The sequence below is a fragment of the Mastomys coucha genome, unplaced genomic scaffold (genome assembly GCF_008632895.1).
Source record: "Mastomys coucha isolate ucsf_1 unplaced genomic scaffold, UCSF_Mcou_1 pScaffold13, whole genome shotgun sequence".
NCBI lineage: Eukaryota > Metazoa > Chordata > Mammalia > Rodentia > Muridae > Mastomys > Mastomys coucha.
The window spans coordinates 11,756,037-11,781,535 of NW_022196895.1; the positions used below are offsets into that span (position 1 = coordinate 11,756,037).

General features: G+C 46.2%; 1 protein-coding gene across 5 annotated transcripts in view; it reads right to left on the reverse strand.

Moving 5' to 3' along the window:
• The window catches only part of Kctd1 (potassium channel tetramerization domain containing 1), a 201,495-nt gene that overhangs the window by 89,501 nt on the left and 86,495 nt on the right, over positions 1-25,499 (reverse strand). The window contains exon 1 of one of the 5 annotated variants that reach the window (XM_031365038.1): positions 19,029-19,134. The exons of 1 other annotated variant lie outside the window; for it this stretch is intronic. Coding sequence is in view for 1 of the 4 variants with exons in the window: in XM_031365035.1 (XP_031220895.1) it covers positions 11,536-13,338 (1,803 nt within the window). In the remaining 3 variants the exon portion in view is untranslated. Of the gene's footprint in view, positions 1-11,535; positions 13,416-13,677; positions 14,208-19,020; positions 19,135-25,499 lie in introns of those variants that run through there. 3 more of the 5 variants (XM_031365039.1, XM_031365037.1, XM_031365035.1) reach the window with 3 other exon arrangements.

The window sequence follows — 25,499 nt, forward strand, 5'->3', positions numbered from 1 at the left end:
ATCCCCCTGGTCATGGAGTCTATCCCCCTGATCATGGAGTCTATCCCATTGATCATGGAGTCTATCCCATTGATCATGGAGTCTATCCCATTGATCATGGAGTCTATCCCCCTGGTCATGGAGTCTATCCCATTGATCATGGAGTCTATCCCCCTGGTTGTGGAGTCTATTCATAATATCGCTGGCACACCTCCACATCCAATGCAGCTTGTATTCATTACTATTTCGTCCAATGCAGAATTTGGCTTAAATTCTAATTTTCAATGAGAAAACTGTTGTCCATTTATGCATTTGAGAAATGCAAACAATCTAACCTGAAATCTAGACCTATAGAAACTCTATTCTGGAGCACTGAAATGAGAAGCCTTATAAAAATGATTGCTAGAATAATTTTTGTTTTAAGAACAGCAGTACGGGGCTGCTACGACAACTTAGTGGGTAAAAGCATTCGTTAACAAGACTAGCAATGAGAGTTCTGTCCTCCAAACCCACAGGGTAGAAGGAAAGAACAGATTCCTTTAAGTTATCCTCTGACACACACACACATGCACACAGACACACACACACAATTTTTAAAGACTCTCAATATGATCATCCACTGACCTCCAAGCCATACCAGATAAAATTTTATCTCTTATAAAAGCTGTTGATTGGGGCTAGAGAGATGGCTCAGTGGGTAAGAGCATTGACTGCTCTTCCCAAGGTCCTGAGTTCAAATCCCAGCAACCACATGGTGGCTCACAACCACCCGTAATGAGATCTGATGTCCTCTTCTGGGATGTCTGAAGACAGCTACAATGTACTTACATATAATAAATAAATAAATCTTTAAAAAAAAAAAAAGGGCCAGGTGTCGATGGCGCATGCCTTTAATCTCAGCACTTGGGAGGCAGAGACAGGCGGATTTCTGAGTTCAAGGCCAGCTTGGACTACAGAGTGAGTTCCAGGACAGCCAGGGCTACACAGAGAATCCTTGTCTCGAAAAACAAAAAACAAAACAAAACAAAACAAAAAAGAAACTATGGATGGATGTGAATAATATTAGTTTTGTAACTCCCACCAGGGAAATACAACCATACTTGCAAAAAACAGACAAGTATGTCCTCTTAGAAATTATTATTTAAGTATCCACACAATAATAAGGTGGATTAAAAAAAAAAAAAGCTGTTGGTTTTGTCTAAGCCCCTGTTGTTGAATCATTGGAGTTTGGGCAGCAGTAACTTCCATCTGTGGGTTCTCTGACTCCCTTCAGCCTGAAGAAGCCCAGAGTTCCCGTAAAGAGAAATAGGGAAGGCCAGCAGAGTGACCCCAGGAGTTTCAGAGTGAATTCCTCCTGAGGAGTCTGGAGAGCAGGCCTGCTCACAGATGGGCTCCGTGAGGGAACTGTGAGAGCAGAGGCCAGAGAGGCCCAGAGCCCACATACGCAGCAAAATTCATCACCTATCAGGAGGCCAGTGATCTCCAGTGTTCCTCAGTCCACACAGAAGAAATTGCAGAGGCCCCTGCCCAGCCCCTGGAACACTAAAGACTGACACAGGGCTTGACTCAAAAATTGTATTTTTCCCTACATGCAATATTTTTGCTTACAAAATGACAGTAACTACTTCTAGAATGGCTGTCTTGAGAATCAATCTTTCTTCCTTCCCCACCCCCCTTTCTGGTGTTTCATTCTGTTTTTGAAGCAATATCTCATGTACTCCGGACTGGCCTTGAACTCATTATGTAGCTGAGGATGACCTTGAACCCTGATCTTCTTACCTCCATCTCCCAACCACTGGGTTTGTAAAGCATGTGCCATCAACACCTGGTTGATTTTGCATTTGCAATTGAACCCAGGGCTTCATGTATGGCTAAGCAAGCATTCTACCCACTGAGCCACATCCCTAACCTAATTAAGAACTTATCAAACAGTAACTAATTTAACACTAATGGGCATCCCACTTGCCTAAGGAGGGAGGTGACCCCGGAGAGTTGGCGGCAGAACTGATTTAGGAGTCCAACTCTGGGGACTGGCTGGTCCTACTCCATGATTTGGTTTCTCTAGAGTTTATTCCAGTCCCCAGATCCAGCAAAAGCTGAGGTTCCCACAGGGCTTTGAAAGAGTACCAAGCACAGGAAACAATGTTTGTATTCCCTACATTTGTAGATGGTTATTTTTCAGTGTTGTGCTAAAAACAAACTGCCAGTGAAAGCCCCTAAGGGTGGGGTATGATTTGATGCTCCAAGGTCTTTACTTTCAGACTATTTTATTTGAAAAGTTGATAAGAAATATGGCAACAATAGATCATGTATTTAAATCCATGAGTTCAAATCCCAGCTTTGTTTCCTGACAGTTATCAAGTAAGTTAGTCAACATCTACTAGCCTTGACTCTAAAGTAACTGTGAGACTCAGGTGAGAGACTGTCCCATCCCTACCATGTTCATCAGTTAAAGGCTTTCTCTCCAGATGCTAGCACAGTTTTGAGAGGTGCTGGGACTTTAGGAGGTAGGGCTGAGCTTGTAAGTCACTTGGAAAATGGCCTTATCCAGCTCCTTCCTATCTGTTTTCTCTTGTTTCCCAGCTGCTGTGAGGTAAGCAGCTAGTCTCCATGACATGCACCTCACCAAGGTGCTCTGCATACTATGGAGACCATGGACTGACACCATGGGCCACAGTAAGTCCTTCTCCCCTGATTTTCTCAGGCATTTTTGTCAGCCCTACCCCCAAAGCTTGACCAATATACTGCATTTCCTATAAGCACCTGAATGATGTACACGTCCAGGTTGATGGAGCCCTTGAAAGCCTCCAGTGAGCCCTGGTCATTACTCACTGCTCAGTGAGGGGTCATGAGCCGCCCGCATACCAGGACAGGGCAGCAAAAGTCTCTGCAGCCCACAGCCCAATGAAACAAGAACCCAGCACTTCCGCTCTCCCTCCTGCCTCGATCTGGTTGGCTAATCTACTCTATGACCTGTGACAGCTGGGAACATGGAAATAGTTCACATGCCTACATGACAGCCCTTAAAACCACATGTCCAAAACAGGAACAAGCAAAGGCATATTCAAGAAGCTTGTCCTGAGCAAATACCTCACAGACTATAACACAATGAAAGATTGTTCTTTTAAAATATCAAAATGCAAGGCTGGGTATGGTGATGCACTCAGGAAGCTGAGGCAGGAGGATAGACACAAGTTTGAGGCTACTTCAGCCTACACAGTAAGGAATTTCAGGCCAGCTTGCAATTATACATAGTGAAACCCTGTCACAAGCACACCCACACACCCACACACCCCCACCCACAGACACAATACATGCACGCACACACAAGCACACCACACACAATTAAGTTTATTTGTGTCTATGTGTGTAAAGATTATGGTCATTTTTATAAAAGAATAAGGTGGACAAATCTACATGTAATAACAAGATTTTAACATAATACAAGATTTTAAATGTTTATTATATTTAATAAGTTAATATATAAATATATTGTATTCTTCTTAGTATAGCCTCCTACCTGGGTACAGAGTGGACTGCTCCAAAGGGAACTGTGTTACCAATAGTCGCTCTCTTCCCTTGTGTCCAGAAAGAACCAAATGGAAGACACTGAGCTAACTGCATTAACTTTGACTTCAGGCATGAAGTAAAACTAGAAACCGACAGTTACAAGCTTCTCAATGCCCTGACATCTTAATTTGGTAACTGAATGCCCCATGACGGAAGTGACACCCTGGTCAGGCCCCTACATCCTTTGCCCAGCCCCTCTCCTCTCCCTGGGGGCCTGCCCCTGCATGCTATCTTAAATCTGTCAGCCCCTTCCTGTGGCACATTCTTGCCCCTTCCTCTCAGACCCAATCAAAACAGGTCTTCCAGGGTTCACTGCCAGCCATGGGAAAGCCTTGGTGCTGGGTGGGGATGAGGGATGCTCCCAGACAAGGTTTGTGCTGCAAATTTTACCAACAGCACCGTCTCTGCGGGAGGGGGGGAGTAGGGGCCAAGGGAGGAGGAATTTTAGCCTGCACCACTTTTTCTTTTAAGAACACTGCAGTGCTCTCAGTTCTTGGGGTGTCTCTAGAGTGTTCACCATTGGAGACTGATACTGTCCTCACTCTGCCAGTGCCTGGGAGGTTGGGGGGGGGCTCTTTGAGGGGAGCTGTTGGGGGAGGGGGTGGGGAATTTAAAAAACAACCAATGTCACTTCCTTCTAAATGGCAGGAGCTCAAATTACACAGCTCAGAATGTAGAGGGTCTCCAGAAAAGATTTCCGGGGACTAACCCCATGGAAAGCCCTGAACAAGCACAGAAGGACGCCTTTAAGCAAGCAGTTCATGGGGTTAATCAAGGCTCCCATCCTCTGGCTTCAGAGCGCTGTACAACAGTTCCTACTTTTATAATTAAAACAGAAAGGCTTATCTAAGCCATGATGTAAGACAAAAATGTCACTTAATTCACTGTTAAATACAAATGAATCTCTCTCAGATTGAAAAGGCAGCTTGACAAAGTGCAGATTAGAGGGACCAGAACTACTTTAAGAAGACTTTAAGAGACTCGCAAGGAGTCTGGCCTCCTGTAGCTCACTGTAGCAAGCTTTCTTACCCAGTCTACAGACATGGGCATGAGCAGCTCCAGCCTTAGGTCCATCCATGTTCAGCCTCAGTCACAGCCTATGCTGTAGCAGGGCATCTCACAAGGCTTTATTGCTCATCGGTTTATAGACCACACAGAAACCATTCCACACCATGCAGCCTCTGGAATTTCCCCTCTGGAAAGTGGGAAAGAGGACGCTAAGAGAGAGCTATAAGCATGAAAACCCAAACAAGTTCAAGAGGCCAGGGAGGAAGAGTTCACCTGTTTCCACTGTGTGATGACACAGAGAACTGCCTTGATTCCCTAGCCCCTGCCAATCTGCACACAGGGGAGGGTCTAGACCCTGTTCCTCTTTGTAGCACACAGCAAGACACTTAATTATGGCTGAGCTGAATTCAGCATCATAGAACATAAAACTGGGCCATGTCAGGCTTTGGGGATTGCTCACGCAAGTGTTTGCCATGAGCATACAGATCTGAGTACAGAGCCAGGGAAAAGCCAGGCCAGGGACAGGGGTGTCTGCATCAGCACAAGAGGGTCCCTGCGTGTCACTAGCCGACCAGCTAGACAAATCAATGACTCCACCTTCAGTGAGAGACCTGACTTCAAACAAGGAAGACAAAGTCCTAGACACACACACACTCACACACAAATATACACACATACATACACACATGTATATACACACATATACTCACACATATGCACACACACATACTCATAAACATGCACACAAGCATACACATGCATACATAGACACCGACACACAGACACACATTCACATACACTCACATCCTGTCACATACACACAAACACAGACACGATTCACACACCGACACAGACATACACAAACATCCTGACATACACAAAACAGACACTATCACACACATTCACAACCACTCACACATAGACACACACACACACATACTGACATACCCTGACACATACACACAAACACTGACAGAAACTGACACACATAGTCACACACACCCTGACACACACCCTGACACACACACACACACACACACACACACACAAATGGTGGGTTCCTTCAAAGTTTCAAATTCTAAAACTGTAGCTTTGCTTGTTTTTTTGTTTGTTTGTTTGTTTTTCACTTTAATTTATCAAGATCAATTTTCTATATTCCTTCTGGAACAATACGTTCAATTACACCATTCCTTATGTCGCACATACTCCAAAGGAGTCTTTTAACCATTACCTCACCAGTGAGCCATGAATGGAGAGAGGCCATGCAGCTTCTAGGAAGAAGTCTGGCTCAGAGCCAGCGCGCTAGCTCACACGCTTGTTCCTAGAACCTGTAGTGTGGACAATTACCCAGCAACTCTCACATCGGTGCTTTTGAAATGGCACCAAAAGATAGAACCAAGAACTTCAGAGCTGGAGGGGGCTCCCATCCCTAGCGCCACACAAACCTGGAACAGTGGTGTAATTCCAACACACGAGGATCAGCAGTTCAAGTTTACCCTTGGCCAAACATTGAGTTCAAGATCAGCCTGGGCTCCATGAGGCCTGTCTCAGAAAACCAAAAGGGATGGGAGTGGGGGTAGGGGGAATTCTCTCTGTTCAGAATCTACTTTTTTTTTAATAACAAGTGGGTGTCTTTAGGGTGTCTTTTGAATTTTACATCAGGGCTATCCTAGATATCCTGTGGCCCAGGATAGCTATGAATGCAATCCAGCATAAACTTACTTAAAATGTTCTGAGATTTGGGGACTGGGATGGTTAACCATGAGCTTTGTGGATGAGGACTGGACTCAGAGGAGCTCCATGGTTGGACACTCCTGTTTTACATAGGAGTGTCTTTTTCTTTTTCTTTTCCTCTTCATTTCCTGCTTTATCTATGTGCTTTAATGAACAGTGAACTAGGCTTTGGTATTGATTTATATAAATCTGAAATAATAAATCCTGGGGGTGGTGGTGTGGCCCTGAATTCTAGCTGCCTAAATGGCTGAGACAGGAAAATGGACACAGTGTGACCCTATTTATGTAACACAGTGACACCCTATTTCACCAAAAGTAATGAAAACTAAATAATAATAATAGTAATAATAATAATAATAATAATAATAATAATAATATTAATATTAATATCCCCTAGTACTGATAGTAATAGTAACACGTAAGACTCCATAAGGAAAACTATAAACACAGCTCGCTCTCCTCTGACAACAGCTGCAAACCATTGACTGAATCAGCCAGGAGTAATGGCTAATTAATACCTGTAACCATAGCACTCAAGAGACAGAAAATAAGAGGCTTAGGGGTAGAAGGCTAGCCTGAGCTACATGAGGCCCTTGTAGCTCCTCCCTACCCCACTCCCAAAATCCAGCTTTTAACTTTCTTATTTTGATCTGATTTTAACAGGAAATGAGGCTAAAATCTTGCCAATGAGATTACTTGCCAAGTAGAAAATTGATCAATTTATTAATTCCTGGCACGAGGCTGAATTAGTCAGCACGCAGTTAGTACTTCCTAAATGAGAACTAATTCAAGCACATACATACACACAAGACACGCAGAAGTTTCCCTAAACGAGCAAACATCTTACTGTAGGAAAAGGAATGTAGCCACAAACCAAAACTAAGACAACAGGAAAGCACCCGTCTTTAACAAGGAAGTTAGACTTCGTGTGGCCAAGTATGTAACTAGTAACGAGTATGTAGCAAGTAACCAAAGAAGCCTTGCTCCCTCTGGAGCCTTTCACACCTGCACACATTCTCACCTTTACACAGAGGCATCTCTCTGCCTCCTCTTCCTCACAGACCATAATACAAGCTCAGAGATGATTTCAGTACTACATTAAATGCACGCTTCCTTCCATCAAATATATCCGTAGCACACAGCAGTTTCTTCAGCACTAAGGCATGTGGATGTGAGCATGGCCTCCTGGGCCCAGGCATTGTAGGGCACACCTAGAATCCCAGCACCAGGAGGCAAAGGCTGCAGGACCTGCAATTCTAGGCTAGTTTGGGCTACACAGCACAACCTTCTCTAACACCACTGCATCCCCCTAAAAGCAACAGTGATGTTGCTTCTGGCTTCTTCCAGAAGGTAAACTAAAGGGCTGTGCGTGTCTGCTAGGTGGGTGGCTGCTCCCTTGTCTAGCTTGTCTACTGTAAGGATCAACTCAAGAACACCACAGTGAGCTAGGTCTCACAGGAAGAGGGGACTGACTCTACCTGCGCCATCCCTGCTGCTAGACTTTCTACTTACAGAATTCATTAGAAGTTCTTCCAGAATGGATCTGGGCTAGGGCCAAGTGAGTGTAACCAGACACCTTGGTCACAAGTCTGCAAGTACTCCTGAAATTGATGGGTGTGTGGGGGTGGGCTGGGGGGGGTGCCTGCAAGCTCTCTGCATACGTAGTATAAGCTATATCTCTGAGCTACATCTTCAGCCTCAAGTATGTTTTATAGTGAACTAACTTGCTCAGTTTTATTCCTCACTGAAGGAAAAAATCATCAGTCAAAACATCAACAAAAAGCTACGGCGACTAGGACGTAAGTTTACTAATACCTTTGAGTGACAAAGAATTCGATTCCAGGGCTAAGATTCAGCTGGCTTTAGAGCCCACTGAGCATCCTGGAGACTCAATTTCTCAATCCCAGGACAACAAACAAACTACAAACTTTTACCATCTACTTAAGTGGGTGAAATGCTGTATTTTCACGCAAAGAGAATAGTTATGAAGATATAGGATATAGTAGTAGGCCTATTTAATACTTTTTAAAATTTATTTTTGAGGTAGGATTGCACTATAGAGTCCAGGCTAGCCTCAAATACAAGACCCTGCTGCTTCAACCTTTCCAGTGATAGGCTCACAGGGTGTACCACCATGCTTGATGGTGTCAGACTTTTAAAACGGAGCATAGCAAGCAAGTCTTTGCCATATGCAAGTACTAGGTTCAGTTCTCAGAACCGAAGCAAATACATAAACAAACGACAAAATACAATAGAACACGAAATGGCTACCAAAACTTGGACAATCATGACACTTCAGTAGGGGGAAAGGAACAGAAAGTACTTTTGACTGTTAACACCACTAAAAATAATTAGAGTTGGTCAGTTAGCACTACTATCACCCCTCCCAAAGGCAGATACACTAGAGGAAAAAATCATAAATACCATACTCCTATTTATTCTTGAATGTATTCACTTTCTACCGTTACCATAGGTGAAGACATTTAACACCCTCAGGAGTTCTTTAAAAAAAAAAAGGAGATTATTCATCCTTTACTCATAGTTCTCCTTTCCAAGGTCGACTATGGTCTAAAGTATTAAATGGAAAATTCCAGAAATAAATAACTCATAAACATTCGGTAAGTTTTCTTGTAGGATATTGCACTTGTTCTATTTTTATCAAAAGATGCTACTGTCCATCTCTTATTGTGCCTGATAATGTAAATCAAACTTTATGACAGGTGTGTATGTCGGGGGTGGAGGGTGGGGAGAGGGGACAGAATACATCTATCCGTGGTTCAATGCGATGTGTGAGTGGTGGTCTTGGGAATGTGTCTCCTGAGGATAAGAAGGGATTATTCTGTGACTTTATCTCCATTAGCAGACTCTTGCTCTCCTGGGGAACTCCCAGGAGGTAAAGGTGGTAAAGGAGGTTTCAGCACCAGCGCCTGAGCTCTGCCTTAGGAAGCCTGCACCAGCATGACCACCAGTGGCCAATACTAAGGTTAAGGGGCCATGTTTATAACTAAGAAAAACATGGCCGGAGCTCATAGTCCACCAGGCATCTCCAGGGGACCGAGAAGAGTGAGAAGAACAGATGCCTGACATCTCAGTCGACCACCAACCTCACCAGTCATTAATCCACCAAGGCAGGGGTTTTAATACATGCCAAAGGTAAAAGTTGAGTGTTGTCTTTCTCCCTAAGGCATCTGTTTCATGCTGACTCCCCTTCCATGGGCGCTGACGAACCCAGCAGCTTAAAGTTCTCCTCAATATCTTACTGCTAGTTTCTTTAAAAAGAAATGTTTTCTACTCTCTTCTAACTGCAAATGTCACTATTAAATACATGCACACAGGGCTGGGGACGCAGGGCAATGGTATAGCCCGGCCTGACATGCAGAGCCCTGGACTTGATCTACAGGAATCCCTCCCCCCTACAAGTGCAAATAGAACCCCTGTTCTTCAGAGTTTTAACTAAAAGAGCCTTAGGGCTAAGACCTTGTTGGGCAGCCACGGTTAGTAATCATATAAGCAAACATACTTAGATCTATATTTAACTCCCAGAGTTACCGGACAATGACTTGAGAATAATAAAAGTGTCAGTATGAAGTTGAATAGGACGATTTAGCCCACAGGAGTAAGAGAACCCCAGGGAAGGGGGCGTACACTCATGGAAAACAAAAGCCAGGAAAGAAGGAGGAAAATAACTGTTCCAGACCCTTCGGCTACACATCTATATGACATCAATGTCTAGCACTGACTGTATATATATATAGTGTACATATATACATATTGACTATATATAGTGTATATAGTATACACACACACACATACACACACATAGTGTACATTCTTAAGCTTTAAAACTCTTAATCAGGTGCCACTCTCACCCAGGGCACTTTGAGGGTATTTATTAGGGAACGTGAACATTTCTGTTTTGCTTTCAAAGAAAAAAGCAAACCCCCAACTTGCCTCCTCCGCCCTTAAAACACTTTTAAACTACCCCTGACAGAATGAAACCCAGAGAGAAGCACGGGATACAGCCTACACTGGTTTAGAGGCCAGTGTTGCTTAGACTGTCATTCCCAGCCCTTCCTGGCAGCCTTGAGGCATGCCATTAGCTGGTAAGCTGTCAGCTTGTCCAGAACTGGAATTTCCACTTTGGAGAAAAAGCACAGAGGTAGTGATGGGCCTGCATATTCTAGCTCCAGACTTGGGGCAGAATTTCTAGGGGAGGTCAAGACAGTAACAAACTTCCTGCTTGCAGAAATGGAGCACAAGAGATCTCCTTCGGCTGCCTTCTGGAGAAGCATCCAAGACAGCAAGATAACCTTGCCAGTGCTAGTTAACTGGTTCCTCGGACAGAGGAACAAGGGAAAGTTTCTAACACTCAGGCCCCGTTCTCTGTGTAGTCAGTACTGTGAGGGATTGAGTAGATTTCTTTCAGATTTAATGACAATACCTAAGCCAGGACAGGTGAGCTGATTTGCCCATATTTTACTCTTGTCTGGCTCTTGACTTACTTTGGGGGTGATGCCTCCCTCCCTCAACTTCCTTGTTTGGTCCCAAGATAGCAAGTTCGCTGCACTCCTGAGTACCACGTCCCTAGCTCAGACATCACTTTCCAATCTGAGTAACGTTAAGAAACACTAATGGGAACGACACCCCTAAGGTCAGGCTACGCGGGGCTACATGTTAAGAGAATAAACCGGTACTCCGCAGCAGGCTGCTGCAGTCTCCGCCCCTTTTCTTTAACAACAAAAAAGCAATCTACAGGAAGTGGAATTGGCATGTTTTCTTTCTTTTTTTTTTTAAAATAATTTACAAGTGTTTTTTTTCTATCTTCAGAAGTTATGACGAATATGTAATGAGGCATTTTAAATGTAACTTCATTCTAATTTTTTAGGTAACTACTTCTATTTAGCGCTCTGGCAGTCCTTGCCTTATAAAACTCAGGCATCATGGAAGGCAATGCAAGAGTAAGCTTAAACCTTTTGTTCTGAGAACTTTGAGATTTCTAGTTTTACTTTACTGCAGCGACTTGGAAGCTAGGGGTCCTTGGCATCTTTTAAAGGCTAGGTGTAAAGTCCCCCAAACCCGAAAGCATCAAGAGTTTCATTTCTAGGGACTGTATCAAATCCCGTGCAGTGTAACAACTACTTAAAAAAAAAAAATCCTCCCCCCAACCCCGATCTACCAGAGCACAAAGTTAGTCCCGAACTGGTACCGGACAAATACTTCATGCACAGACGTCAGTTTGATTACCTGGGTGGGGGAAACAATAGCAGGTGAAACTATGGTGGGAGAATTGGTGCTTCGGTGTCCATTGACTTCTGGAAGAAGAGGCAGGGGGTCGTGTTTCACGGAAACCACCACCACCGCATCCACAGGTTCCGAGGAGGGACGGATACAAAGTCTTTTGGGGGAAGAAGGGCCGCAGATTTCCCCGGACCCGAACACGGACTCGTACAGTGCGCGCTTGGGCGCAGCCTCGGACTTCACGTCGGGCCCGACCTGGCTGTCTTTGGGAAGGATATAAGTGTTACCCAGCGAGGGCGGCTGGGGGCGGTGGTGGTGGGAAGGATGGGTGGGGGCATGGTGGGAGTGGTGACGAGCTGACCCGTTCAGAGAGTCGGTATAGCAGCCCTGCGGGGCCGGGGAGCCTAGCTTGGTCCCAATGCCCGCGATGCTGTTGAGCGTGGCGATGGATACCGCGCCGATGCAATGGTTAGTGTAGGTCTTGGACAGCTTGGCTGCCTTGGAGAGCATCTGCATCCTGGTGCCCAACAAGTTCTTGCCTATGGCTTTGTTCTCGTACCATGTCACATCGCCCTCACTGCAGTGGTCCCGGGGCCGCTGGAAGAACGCCTTGCAGAGGGGATTGCGCTTAGACAGGTACTTGACAAAGCTGGCGTAGGGACAGAACTCGGTGCCCGTCTCGTACATGCGAGGCAAGTTCTCTTCATCGCTGCTCTCCGCACGCTTCTTACTCCAGGACGACGAACGCGACTTGTGGTAAGGCCCGAGCGACTTGAAGTAGACGAACTTGCGACCGTCCTCGTCCATGGCCAGCCCGAAGGAGTCCTCCTCCAGCTCGCGCTGGTTCTCGCGGCCTCGCGTGCAGAAGTACATGCACGTCTCGAACCAGACCTTGTTGAGCAGCCCGAAGGGCGTGTTGGTGCTGAAGACGCTGGAGGTGTAGAGCTTGCGCAGGTCGGCGCGCGTGATGGCTTGCTTCTGCACCACGGGCCCCGCGCCCTGCTCCTCGAGCTTGCGGATGACCGCGGCCAGCGTCAGGTTGGCGCTGCGCAGCTCGGGGTCCTTGGTGAGGTCGAGCGTGCGACAGTAAGGGGGCTCGTTGAGGTAGCGGTTGAGGGAGCTGCGGATGCTGATGAGCGAGGACTTGCTGTAGAGCTGGCCGCTCTTCGAACGGGCCTCGGCGTAGAAGGAGCGCAGCACGCGGCACAGCGCCCCCTTGTCCATGGTCTCGAAGTCCGGGCTCTGAGCCTTTTCGCTCAGGTACTCCCGGAAGATGCGCACGGCGTAGCGGGTGGCCAGCCTGGTGTTCTCGCTCAGCCGGGCCCGCTCGGGGCGCTGCAGCACGTCGGGGTCCAGCTCCGCGCTGTCCCCGGGCGGCCCCGCGCGGGCCCGGGGCGCCAGCAGTCGTGGCGGCGCCTCGGGCTCCAGCGCGGCGCTCTGGTCCATATGGATCATATGGACCGGCTCCGGCTCCAGCTCCTCCCCGGCCGAGTCCTCCGGCTCCAGGGGCTCTTCCCAGTCCATCCCCATCTCCTCCTCCTCCTCCTCCTCCTCGTCCTCCTCCAGCCCCCCACCTCCGTCCTCCTCGTCCCCCGTTATCTGCACCTCCTGGATCTCGTCCTCCTCCTCCTCTTCCTCCTCCTCCTCCTCCTCCTCGCCCGCGCTGCAGTAATGCGGGCGGCCGTAGCGGCGGCCGCGGCCCCCGGCCCCGCGCTCGCCCTCGCCCCGCTCCCCATTGTTCTCGGCCGCAGCAGCGGCGCTGCCGCCCGCGCTGGTGTTACAGTCCCCGCTGCCAGGCATTCTCGCCATATTGCCGTCTCCCTGCCAGTCCTCGGGCAGGGCGCATGCGCTATATTGGACCGCAGCGTTGAGAGCTTTTGTGTTTAATGACCTTCAGCTACCGGGAGGCAAAGCCGGGCTCTTAAAGGAGCCGCGCTCCAATTGTCATTCCGGAGCGCCTCTCGGGAGGGGCGAGGGGATGCTAGGGAGGGGAAGCGGGGGATAATTGTGGCCAGGAGGGGGTAAGAGAGGGAGGCCAGCCGGACCGTCTTCCTTCTTTAGCCTGATCCCCACTTCTAGGAAAACTTTGGGGGGAAAATAGGGAGGGGAGGGAGAGCTGTCGGTGGGGGCGAAACATTCCCAACTTACCCTCTGGCGGAGCGGGCCCGCGGGCCCGGGCGGGCGCGAGGGAGGGCCGGCGGGAGGGCGGGGCGGTGTGGCTTCACTAGGTAATGCCGGAGGAGCAGTGCCCCCTCCACCGCCCCCTCATTGCCCCCCGCAGCCGGGGGATCCGGGAGGCTGCTGCAGTGAGCCGGCCGCGGGTGCTGCTGCTAGGAGCCGGTGTCCGGGACCGCCCGGAGCAGGCAGGTTAATGAGCTGGGTGGAGGAGGCTGGGGAGGCCCTGCACCCTCTGTGCGCCCGCGGCCAGGGCGCAGCGGGCGAGGCTTGGGAGCGGGATGGGGCTGGCGGCAGCAGCGGCTCCCCCACCTACTTGCTGGCGGCGAGGCGCGGGGGCCTGGGGCCAGCAGCGCGGCTCCCAGCTCCCATCCCGACTCTTGCTAAGAAGCGAAACACGCCCCACGTCAGCCTCATCTGTTTAGACTCTTCCAACTGCCACTTTTAAGCTGTCATTAAAGACCTGGGGCGCTCCCCAAAGGTCTGGGGCAAGTCCGCGCCGGTCTAGCCAGCCCCAGGAAAGTGCAAGAAAAAAAAGACTGGGAGGGGTTGGTGGGAGGGGAGATGTGGGAAGAGCAGTTTTCCGGGACCCCAGGGACCCACTTGCCACCCACAAGGGCCGCGGTCCTCCCTGCCCTAGAGCAAAATGACACAACACTCCGGGGCGAGGAGTGCCCAGGTTGGCACCAAAACAGTGCGGATCCCTAAAGGATAAGCGGGAGAGCGGGCGGGTGAAAAAAAAAAGTGAACTTTGGTTTGGGTCGCCCCCGCTCTCGCCACAGTTCTAGCAATTAGGATCTCCAGCGTGCTCTCACTTAAGTTTGCCAACTGCCTTGCTTTCGCCCTCGGGGCTGCGCTGCCTCCGGCGCGTGGGGGCGGGCACCTCGGAAACTGGAAAGACAGCCAGAGAGCTCGCTGGGTCCCGCTTTCCCATAGGAGGTACTGTCCCACTTCCAGGCAGCTTCCGCCCCCGGCGCGCCCTGGCTCTGGGCACGTCCTTCTCGCGTCACCACCAACCCCACTCCCGGCCGTGGGGATAGCGCCCTAGAGACACCAGGACCTTAACTATTCTATTTGTTGGTGGTAGTAACCGGGGTGGCCATCCTAACTTTCTCCTGCGAACGTTCACTGGCTTGCCAGCCAGGCCTGAGACCCAAGGCCATGAAGAACCGATGGAACCAGACTGCAGCAGTGTGCCCAAGTGCCAGGCCATGCCTCCCTGGAGGCGGCCTCGCCGGGTCCTCGCGTGCGTCATTGGAATTTGCCTCTATGTCTCAATTCAGCTGTGGGGAGTCCTGCCTCAACTATTTGTTCGTCTTTCCCTGTTTGCCTGTCCTTTTCCCCGCCCCCGGGGGGTGCGTTTATCATTTTGTGCCACAATAGAAACCATCCATCAAATTGTAATTTACAAGGAATGTTCAATAAGAAAAAAGAAAGGCTAAGTCTGGGCCCAGTGGCCAACTGAGTGACTTTTCGTCGCCCTGCAAGAGCTTCCTCAGCTCTGGACACCACAGAGCGTCAGGAAGCCATGCCAGGTGTGAAACAAGTTGTAACAAGTCCTTGTCTCACAGGTTCCCTCCTGCTCCTTTGGGAAACAACACACACACACACACACACACACACACACACACACACACACTGAAAGACACATGCACACACGTGCGCCCTCTTATTACAGCTGTCCGAGAAGAGGATGGAGAAGAGGATCCCTTACTTCTTGGGTAATTCTTCTCTAAGTGCTACTAGAGAGGCTGTCAGATTTGTCACAGCGTTCTGTTCTCCTTCTCAGCTCTGGATATATGTAAAGAAATGTACTAGCTTCCCAGAGCTTGGAGCAGTGGGCAGCTAAGTGGACACACATGTCTCAGAGCTCAGCTCACGAGCCAGTATAGGCTAGTTGCCCACCACCACTTCCGGGAGTGCCTGCATTTCGTCCCGCGATGGTGCCAGGTTTTGGAACCTTGGAGAATTGCTGCAGTGCTAAGAACTCTGTTGGGCTCAGACAAGTAACCTTGACTTCTAGAAGCGCTACCAACCCGGGGTCCGCCCTGGCTCCAGGCTGCCTTTCGGACTTCGCCTAGAAGATCAAGCTCCACGCTAGAGCCCACGAGGAAGTCACTTTCCAGGTCTCCCCACTTTTGCAGCATAGAGAGTACAATACTCCCCCAACTCGCTCCCACGCAGACACCGGCTCCCCTCCCTCTAGGGGAGCTGCTTCCAATTGCTTGCAGTTTGCCGGAGGCGGTGTACTGGGTTGGACGCTCCGGGAAACAAAGCAACCAAAAACAGCTTCCAGTTGACGTCAACGTATTTCCAGAAAAGAAAATAGTTTTGTGTTCCCAGGACAAAATACCCCCCAGGGCAAGTCCCTACTGGCAAAAGCCAGGCGATCGAGGTGGGGGATAGCAAGACTGGGGAGGGGGAAATGCCACCCAGGCACCAATCGCTTTTTAACGGACTTGGAAAAACAGGAGCTGCCTTGACAATTTACGAACAATCAGCAGGACCCGAATTTAAACTAGGGACGAAAGAAACACACCTTGGAAAGTATGTTGATTGTTGCAGAGCTGTTTTTCTCGCACCAGTTTCTGACCGACTACCAAAAATTTATCATATAAGGATACTTCATCACACACTGAAAAGGACTTCCTCAGGTTAAGAAACAAAACAAAGCAAACACACGAGAAATATCAAATATGCACCCTTTCCTCACTGCTCCCACCAAAGGAGGAAAAGATACTGGGAAAGATTGCTTAGTTTTAAAAAAGCAATAGCATAAAATTACAGTTCAACTCAAAAAGAGTTCAGTTCCACGATCATTAAATGATCTCTTAAAAACATCCCGTGGTTCCATATACCCAGTTTGAAATTGAAAAAAAAAATTTAAAAATGTTCTCTTTTTTGTTGATGCAATATTACTTATTTAGTCTATCTGGTTTCTAAGTCCTCCACTTGACTTCACCTCCTGAAATGTGCTCAGCTCCCCACTCACAACTGTGCAAGTGCTGTGGTTTCTTTATTACAAAAACAATGCAGTTCAATGTGGAACTTTTGCTGCCACCCTCCAACTGTCAGATTCTTCATCATAAGCCACCTGAAGAGGTTTGCAACTTGCACAAGATGCTCTGTCCATGTGAGCTGTCTCTGTCAACATCATTAGAAAGCACCACCTAGGTGCTTCCCCATCTGAGAAAGTAGAGACTAGGTTGTTTGAGGAGGAAATCCTACACTCACACATACCTGCTTTATATGCCATGGATTTGTATTTCAGATTCTTACATTTTTGTTGCCAAATTAAATTAGGATACCCTTTTAAGAAAGCCACTAGGCAGCCTCTTTGAAAAGCCATCAAAATGTTCAGATGCTACCAGTTTTCTGGGGCTCATCTGTTAAGAACTCTGTACAGGACTGCCTTGCTTTCTCTGCTAACCTAATACACTTAAGTGTCTCAGAATGCTGCCAGGGCAGGGCGAGCTCTCTAGCCATTTATTGTAAATAAATGAACAAATAAACAAACGGGGGTTGTGTTTAGTTAAGTCCCATATTTATCAAGATTATTTTTTTTTAACTTGAAAAAAGTAAAAAAGCATGGACGACATTCTGTAATTCAAAAGTAGGACAAAAAAAAATAATAATGATTAAACAACACCAGTCCCTGGAAGTTAAAGAGAATTCAACAACTGTTTTGGATTAATATGTCCATTATCAATTTTTTTTCTCTAGTGGAACATTTTGTAGAAAGTTATCGCTGAAGTAGAGGAAGGGACCACTGCCTCCCCACCCAGTGGGGTTATGAGTTATTGTGGACTCTTGAAAGGTAGACCTGGGAAATGGAGGTGTCTGGGTACTCTGAGAGGTGAGTTGGAGAGGATTTGCATTACTAAACCCACAGGATTTTGTGGGCTCTTGGGCAGAGGCCAGAAAAGGCATTTAGTTAATCACTTTAAAGAAACAAATCAAAAGAGAAAACCATGCTCTCTTGATTTGATTACTTAAAGATTCATAAAGTGCTTGTGAGGCTAAATATGAATTCAAATTGAAGTTATTCTGATGTCTTTTTTTTTCTTCCAATTTCACTATTAATTTTGTTGTGTTCAATTAAGGATCATCTCGAGTAACATTTTTTGAACACAAATGAAATTTGAACTCCTGTAGTCTAACTCTACAAAGTGGAGGAGAAATAACTCTGAAAGGACAAGAATATGTCCATGACTGTAACCCCATTCACTTCCCCCAAAGATTTTAGCAAGGTGGCTGGCATAAAGAAAGTACTCAATAAATGTACAAATGCTTGTGTGTGCCCACTTTATCTGCATGCTGTGGAGCAGGACTGCTGAGAGCTTCCTTTCTGAACTTTGGTTGTCTGGGTTCGAATCCCACTTTCCCTTATACCAAAGTGACCCCTTGTGTAAAAGTCTCAATCTTTTCTTTATTTTATGTTCTGGGACATAAGTCAACAACTTTTGATTATTTTGAAATTAAGTAAGTTGCTATTTTTAAGCATTTAACATGGCATCTGAAGCATTAGAAAACATTTAACTATGACTCGTATTTTTGTTTTTTGTTTTTTGTTTGATTTGATTTGATTTGATTTTAGAGACAAGAACTCATGATGTAGCTCAGGTTGGTATCAAACTCAAGATCTTCCTGCCTTGGCCTCCTCTCAAGTGCTGGAGTGACAGACATGTTGAACCACACTAGGGTACACCATTATCTCTTAGCCATTAAAGCTCCAATATTTCCCATATTTTGAGTAAACCAAGGCCAATGCATTTTAAAAGGTTATGCTGTAGGCTGTGGTGTGTAGCTAGTGAAAGAACACTAGTGTCGCTGGCAAGAGGCCCTCAGTCTGGCTCCCAACACTGCAGAACCACGTAAAATAAATGTTAAAAACTCAAAATATGTGACCCAGACCTCTCCAGGATAGGCAAACTGGTTCCATAGCCCATGACCAAACTTCTTTACCACATTCAGTCACTAAGGAATAAAGAATAAACACAGACACACACGTATACACACACACACACACACACACACACACACACACACACACACACACCACTCTCACTCTTAAGGAAGCGATTCCCTGCCACTCAAGTTTCTGTGTATGTGACTTGGGGATTTTGGCAAGACGTATCTAGGGTGAGGCCCTAGGCTTTGAGTATTGCAGAAATGGGCAAAGTCATGGTATGACCTTTGTCACACAGTGGTTCTAGTTTCCTAATTTATTGGAAGTAAAGCCCCATCGGTGTTTTAGCAGAACTCAGAAGGAAACATTGGAGACCAAAGGAATGCTCCCCACCCACCCAGGCTAACCTGCTAACCTTCTACTCAAGTTCTTGGCTCTTCTGTGTGCATCTCTGGGGGCAAAGAGGAATATTGCATATTTTTGTTTTTGATGATATTCCAGAAAGGCAGGTCACAGTGAACTTCCATAGCGATCAACAGGAGTAGAATGTTTAGATTCTAATTGCTACCAGGTGACTGTGATTTTGTGCCTTCCCTGCTAAGGGTTGTTTGCCAGTTTCCTAGGTCTTTTTAAATGAATAACATACAAGAGGAATGTGGTTTTCCGTGAGCAATTTGTGTGCTTGCAGAATCTGAACATGTGCTGTCTCCCTTTGTTATAATATCCTGACAATAAAATGTCACTTGGCCAATAAAGAATTCAAATCTGAGGAAGTGTCATTTCCTTATCTTCTAGCCATATATCTTATTTTTGTTTGTTTGTTTGTTTCAAGACAGGGTTTCTCTGTGTAGTCCTTGCTGTCCTGGAACTCACTCTGTAGACCAGGCTGGCCTCAAACTTAGAAATTCACCTGCCTCTGCCTCCCAAGTGCTGGGATTCAGGGCAAGTGCCACCACTGCCTGGCCTAGCCATGTATCTTTAAAGAGTCTACTGAAGCACCCATCAGTGCTGTTATCATGTATACATACTTATGTTTCCATTTTATCACAATGCTAATTAAAGTGGAAGAAGAAATAATAGTTGTTAATGTCATGTAATAAAAGTTTTTGAGTAACAGAGTTATTTACAATGGTTTTAGTATGTAAAATATTTCTGAAATTATTTGCTATATTCAAGTAGTTTATTGAACTAGTGAGATCAAAACAAAGTGAACAACAAAAATTAAAAACAATATTTATCTCCAAATAGTGATATTGGTTTGTTTGTTTGTTTTTTGTCATCACCAAGTAGGACAGTCTCTAAAGAAAGCACATAGGTGACCATTTCACACGTCATGACTATGTTCATGTACAATGGCCAAGAAATCACTGCTGGAAGGGCAGATTCTTAAGAAAATCTTGTTTTATTTCTGTTTGGTTTATTTTGTGTCTAGGCCATGAGGACTAATGAGTTCTGCAGTTCATGTTCAAAGTGTGTTCCACAGTGATAGTTCATAAAGTCTCACTCAGAGACCTGCCTTCATGACAAGAGTTCACAAAGTATTGCTAAATGAAGGAAACAGACTTTCTTAGCAGCCTTGTTAGGCACCTCTTGGTGACTATCAATAACAAAAGAGAAGACAGGATATTAAGCAAAAGGGCTTGATGTTAATGATACAGTCCAAGCCCAGAGATAGTTTAAGGACCAGCATTTGAAGATCCAGATATCAGAAACTGGTATCAAGGTATTTGTTGGATCCTCATAGGATATGAGGAGGAGTCAGTATATACCTGCCCTGTGGCTGTGTTTCTAATGAACTAAAAAAGAAAAAAGAAAAAAAAAAGAAAAAAAAAAGAAGAAGAAAAAAACCCTTTTTAAATACCCAGAAGCTCTAACCCACATTTTGAACTAATTGACTTACTTTTTCTAAGAAAAGCTTAATTTAACTGATAGGGGCACATGGGTTTATCTGAATATTTAAAGAAGCCCTGGATGAGTTTGTTCCATTTCTTTAACTTGATGCTGGGCCTTCCGAGCTTCATGCCTCACAGGGCGGGCGGCTTTAGGGAGGGATAGGGAACCCACAAATACTGTAGTCTACCCTCTCTATCCAGAAAGCCACATCCAGAGACAGGGCACTGTTAGGGCAGCACTACTACTGGTAGAAGATTGCTAACTCTTCAAGGTTACTGTTTCTATAGTCTGTCCTCCGACTGAGACATCCCAGGATCACAGGTGATTTCTCCAAACTATACCAGACTCTTTTAATATTGATGGCATCCACTTTGCTATCATTTCTCTCTATGGCTCCTTCCTGAAGCTAAAAAGCACAAAACAAGACTGTGGTTTATGATATTTTTCTGGCTGTAAGAGAAAATGAAGATGAAGAAACCATAGAAATCTAACCTAGGTAGAGGTGTGTGTGTGTGTGTGTGTGTGTGTGTGTGTGTGTGTGTGTGTGTTCGTGTTCATGTTTCTGGGTCACATTTAGGGAGTGTTTACTGAGGGTCTGGACTTGGAAAACTCTTTTATGTCTTACAAGTACACGTGAAGGTGGTTTCTATGTTACATAGATAGTTAGTCCAACTCCAGAGCACACACACTTTCTAAACAATTCTCCTGGTCAGTCTCTTTTGATTCTTTTTCTATTTTTCTAGGAAAAAAAAATCTGTGTTCCAGTATATTTCCACAGTTCAATGCCATAAAGTTTACTATTTAAATTTTAAATATTAAATATTTAAACATTAAGAAATCAAAACTTGTCATCAGTGGATGCAGTGGTTTGAATGTGTCTTTCAACTTCTATGTGCTAGAGACTTAATCCCCGGTGTGCTGCGTTAATGGCACTTGAGAGGTGAGACCTTAGGAGAGAACTAGGCTCTCATGGATGATTAATTCCCTCAGGGATTAATGGCTTAATGGGTAATGGAGGGAGTGGCTTTGTCATGGAAGCAGCTCTCTGTGGCACAGTTGCTCTGTCCTGCCTCCTGACTCCCTGTGCTGCTTCAGGCCTCTGTAGCATCTCTACAGGCAAAAAGGCTCTTACAGATTTTGACCTGTACTTTGATCTAAGATTTCTCGGCTTTAAGAATTGTAAGAAAAAACCCTCTTTCCTTTACAAATGGCCTGCTCAGTGAGATTCTGTGAGAGAAAAAGATTCTGTGAGCTATGATGACGGATTTTGGCACCATCTGCCAAGCAAGGGCAGCTGGAAGAGGACATGTTCAAAGGAAGCACGCCCACCTGGCTCTAGAGAGAGAATGCAGCTTAGGTGGGCTGGTGTGCTCACAGACAGCTTTTTCTTGGGCTTCCTTCTAGTCACCCTATTTCCCAGTGCCTTAGAGAATCTCAGGGGGCTGTTCTGCTCCCAGCTTGGAAAACCGTTTTTTGAACTACCAGGGATTGAAGGGAATATGCAAGCCAGGCCCCTTCCGCAGCCATATGGTGACATACAAAAGACAGCTTTAAGGGATGATCGCAGAGTGAGGCTCAGGAATGCGCTTGCTGTGGCATCAATCCCAGTTTAGTGGCATTTAGGTGATTGATAGCAATGGCTTTTTAGGCCTTATAGACCTTAGCACCACGTTTTTGGTGACTATCATTTATTCTAAATTCATAACCAATCTCTCTCTCTTCCTCTCTCTCTCTCTATCTCTGTCTGTCTGTCCACCCGTCCGTCCGTCCATCCATCCATCCGTCCGTGTGTGTATGTGTGTGTGTGTATCTCTCTCTCTCTGTCTCTGTCTGTCTGTCTGTCCGTCCGTCCATCTGAGTCTCTCTCTCTCTCTCTCTCTCTCTCTCTCTCTCTCTCTGTGTGTGTGTGTGTGTGTGTGTGTATGTGTGTGTGTGTTTGTATGCATGTCTATGTTCAAGCTAGAGGTCAGACTAGGGTGTCATTCCTCAGGTTCCATGCACCTTTTTTTTTCCTTTTTTTTTTTTTTTTTTAAACAGGGTGTCTCACTGGCCTGGCCAGGAACTCAGTATAGGCTAGGTTGGCCATCCAGGGCATCCCAGATATCCACAAGTCTCTACCTCCCCACTGCTAGAGTTAGAATTAGCTATAAGTAGGTTGGATACACCACTTCTGTCCTTTTCATGCGGGTTCTGGGACTTGAACTCATGTTCTCATTGCTTGCAAGGCAAGCACTCTAGCAACTGAGCTAACTCTCGGTCCTAGTGTTGCTGGCTTTTAGATTTGGAGCCTGAGCTTGCAACAGAATCTCCCATCTACCTGGAGAAGTTGTTTAGAAATTCAGACTCTTAGGTGTCAACTCTAGAGGTCAGGAATATGGCTCAGGGATGTGCAATGCCACACTCTGTAAAGACAATTTTAATACTGGTCTGACCCCACCACAAGAAACATTGCTTCTAAAGCTAATATAAGTTTTCAAACCAGAAAGCAATTTCCTCTCCAGCAATGGTAACTAACCACCTCAGGACTGTGAATCCTCTGGAAAATCGAATGAAAATTATGAAACCCGTTCCTTAGAAGACCGAAGCTGAACCAATGTGACCTGTCAATCATCTAAGGGAAGCAGGCAGGGTTGGGGCCAAAGCTGCCTAAGCCCTGGTTTTCAATACCACTGAATGCATCTCTTCCCCTGGCCAAAACATCATCCTGTTCCTTTAACTCCAAGTGTAACTTCTCCAGGATTTAGCCCCAGTTTAATCACCCAGCATCCTCTGCAGGATCTCCCTGACATGAGTCCCCACTGTTTACAATGACAATACTACCCTGTGAATTCCTGGCCAGTGAGACACCCTGTTTCAGAAAACAAAGTGGATGGGACATGAGGAATGACACCTAGGTTGATCTCTGCCTTGAACACACACCTGTGACAATTGTTTCCAAAGAAAATAGTGCTAGAAAGTCTACAGCCTTGAACAATACCTGGCTGGCAGTCCCAGTTGACTCTGACTCTTGACTTGCCTCCAAATGGCCCAGGAGACTGGTGGAAACTGGAAATGCTGGGCATTGTCCCCAAGTTTGATGAAGCCAGTCCCAGGTGGGATAAGGGGGTTCAGGCTCCCAGAGACTGCTGCTACTGCTGCCTCCCCACTCACTCTTGAGAGCCACAGGCCAAGGAAACATGGATTTGTGGTGAAAGCCACAGAAACTATTTGTAGCATGTATATGCTATTTCTGCACATTTATCTAGAGCAGAAACTCACAGGTTCTGTTCCCAGCCTTCAGTCAGCTCCTTCTTCGCCTCTTACCTCCACGGGGTACCTAGCCCTGTCAACTACAAGTCACGACTTGCTTTCAGTCTGTACTGGGCCCTTCATCAATAGGTGAATTAGCCATCACTCCCAGTGTATCGGTTTGCTTTGGCTGCCTTCACACACTCACACTTACTGCCTTGAGAATGGATGACTTCAATGGCAGAAGTTAATTTTTTTCATAGTTCTGAAGGTTCGAAGTCCAAAATTAAAGTGCCAGTTGGGTCTGGCTGCTTCTTCTCTGGTTGAAAAGGGTATAGAGAGATCTCTAGTGTCTTTTTCTCTCTCTCTTTTCCCAAAGGCTCCCATCTCTACCAGGTTAGGCTCGTACTCCCAGGACTTCATTTTATCATAGCTATCTCCTTAAGGGTCATATGTCTAAACAGAGTCACATTGGAGGTGGCCACTTCCAGAGTACACATTGGTTGGGATGGGGCACTTATTTAAGCCCCGTTAGAGCTTCTCCTGTGTGCCCATCTTCACAGTGCTCGCAAGCCAGGAACCTGGAAGTTTCCTTCTCTGTCCTCTTCTATCCACGCCAAATTTATCCCATTCACTTTAAGCTTTCCTATTCCAATAGCGTGTCTCTCACTAATCCAGGCTAATTCCACAGTTCAGTGATGGACGCGGGCAGAATGCCCCATCCCTAGTTTTCAAAGGTGCATTAAAAATAGCTTCCCATTTCCAGGGAACAAACGCATACTTTCTTCCTGAGTAGTGTGCAGTTTGTGGGTGTTGTTTTGATTTTTTTTTTCTGAGTTCCACTTTGCTTTACTGGATGAGTTAACTGGACTCTTACATTTTCTGCTGCATGCTTCTCGTGTGGAGTGAACATGCATTGTCTCCAGAACCTTCTGCCCTGTGGAATGTGGATGTGATCATGCCAATTCCCTGCCCCCCCTTTTTTTCTTTCAAAGAAGCATAGAAGAGTCAGCTTTCGTACCAGAGGATTAACACAGGAGTGTCTGCTAAAGTCTTTGAAATCATTAGATGAAAGGGGAAGAGAGGATCTGTGCTAAGTACATGTATCATTGCTATTTTTGTTGTTATTGTTGTGGAGAATTACCGATTTAGACACTTTCTTATGCCTGGCTCATTCTCTCCCTGTTAAGTTTCACTTAAGGAGGAAAAAGGCATTTTCTTCATGAGTATTCTTTACATTTCTTACCAGAGATCATGCCTGTGTCTTATGAAACCTCTGGTTTGCTCTGTTGCTTCTCCTCACACCCAGCACCTAATGCAGATACACGAGCATAGTGACCAAGAACCACTTTGTGAACCCAATTAAGTCCAATGGCTTGCCACTTCATTGCTGCAATTCAATCTTGTTTTCCTTTAAACTTTTTCCATGCAAGATTTGGAAAATTTAAACTGCTATTATTATTATTTATTATTTAATACTACTACTACTGCTACTACTATTTCTCCTCCTTCTCCTTCTTCTCCTCCTCTTTCTCTTCCTCCTCCTTTTTCTTCTTCTCTTCCTCCTCTCCCTCTTCCTTCTCCCTCCTTATTTTTTCTCTCTCCCCTCACCTTCTATTCTGGGTACTAAACACGATGGGCATGTGTTCTACCATTGAATTGCACACTGTGTCCAGAAATCTGACTTTCCCAAAGCTTTATGATCTGCCCAAGGCCCCTGGGTTCTTTATCTGTGTGACCCCAGCTGAAAGGGAGTTTGAAGCTG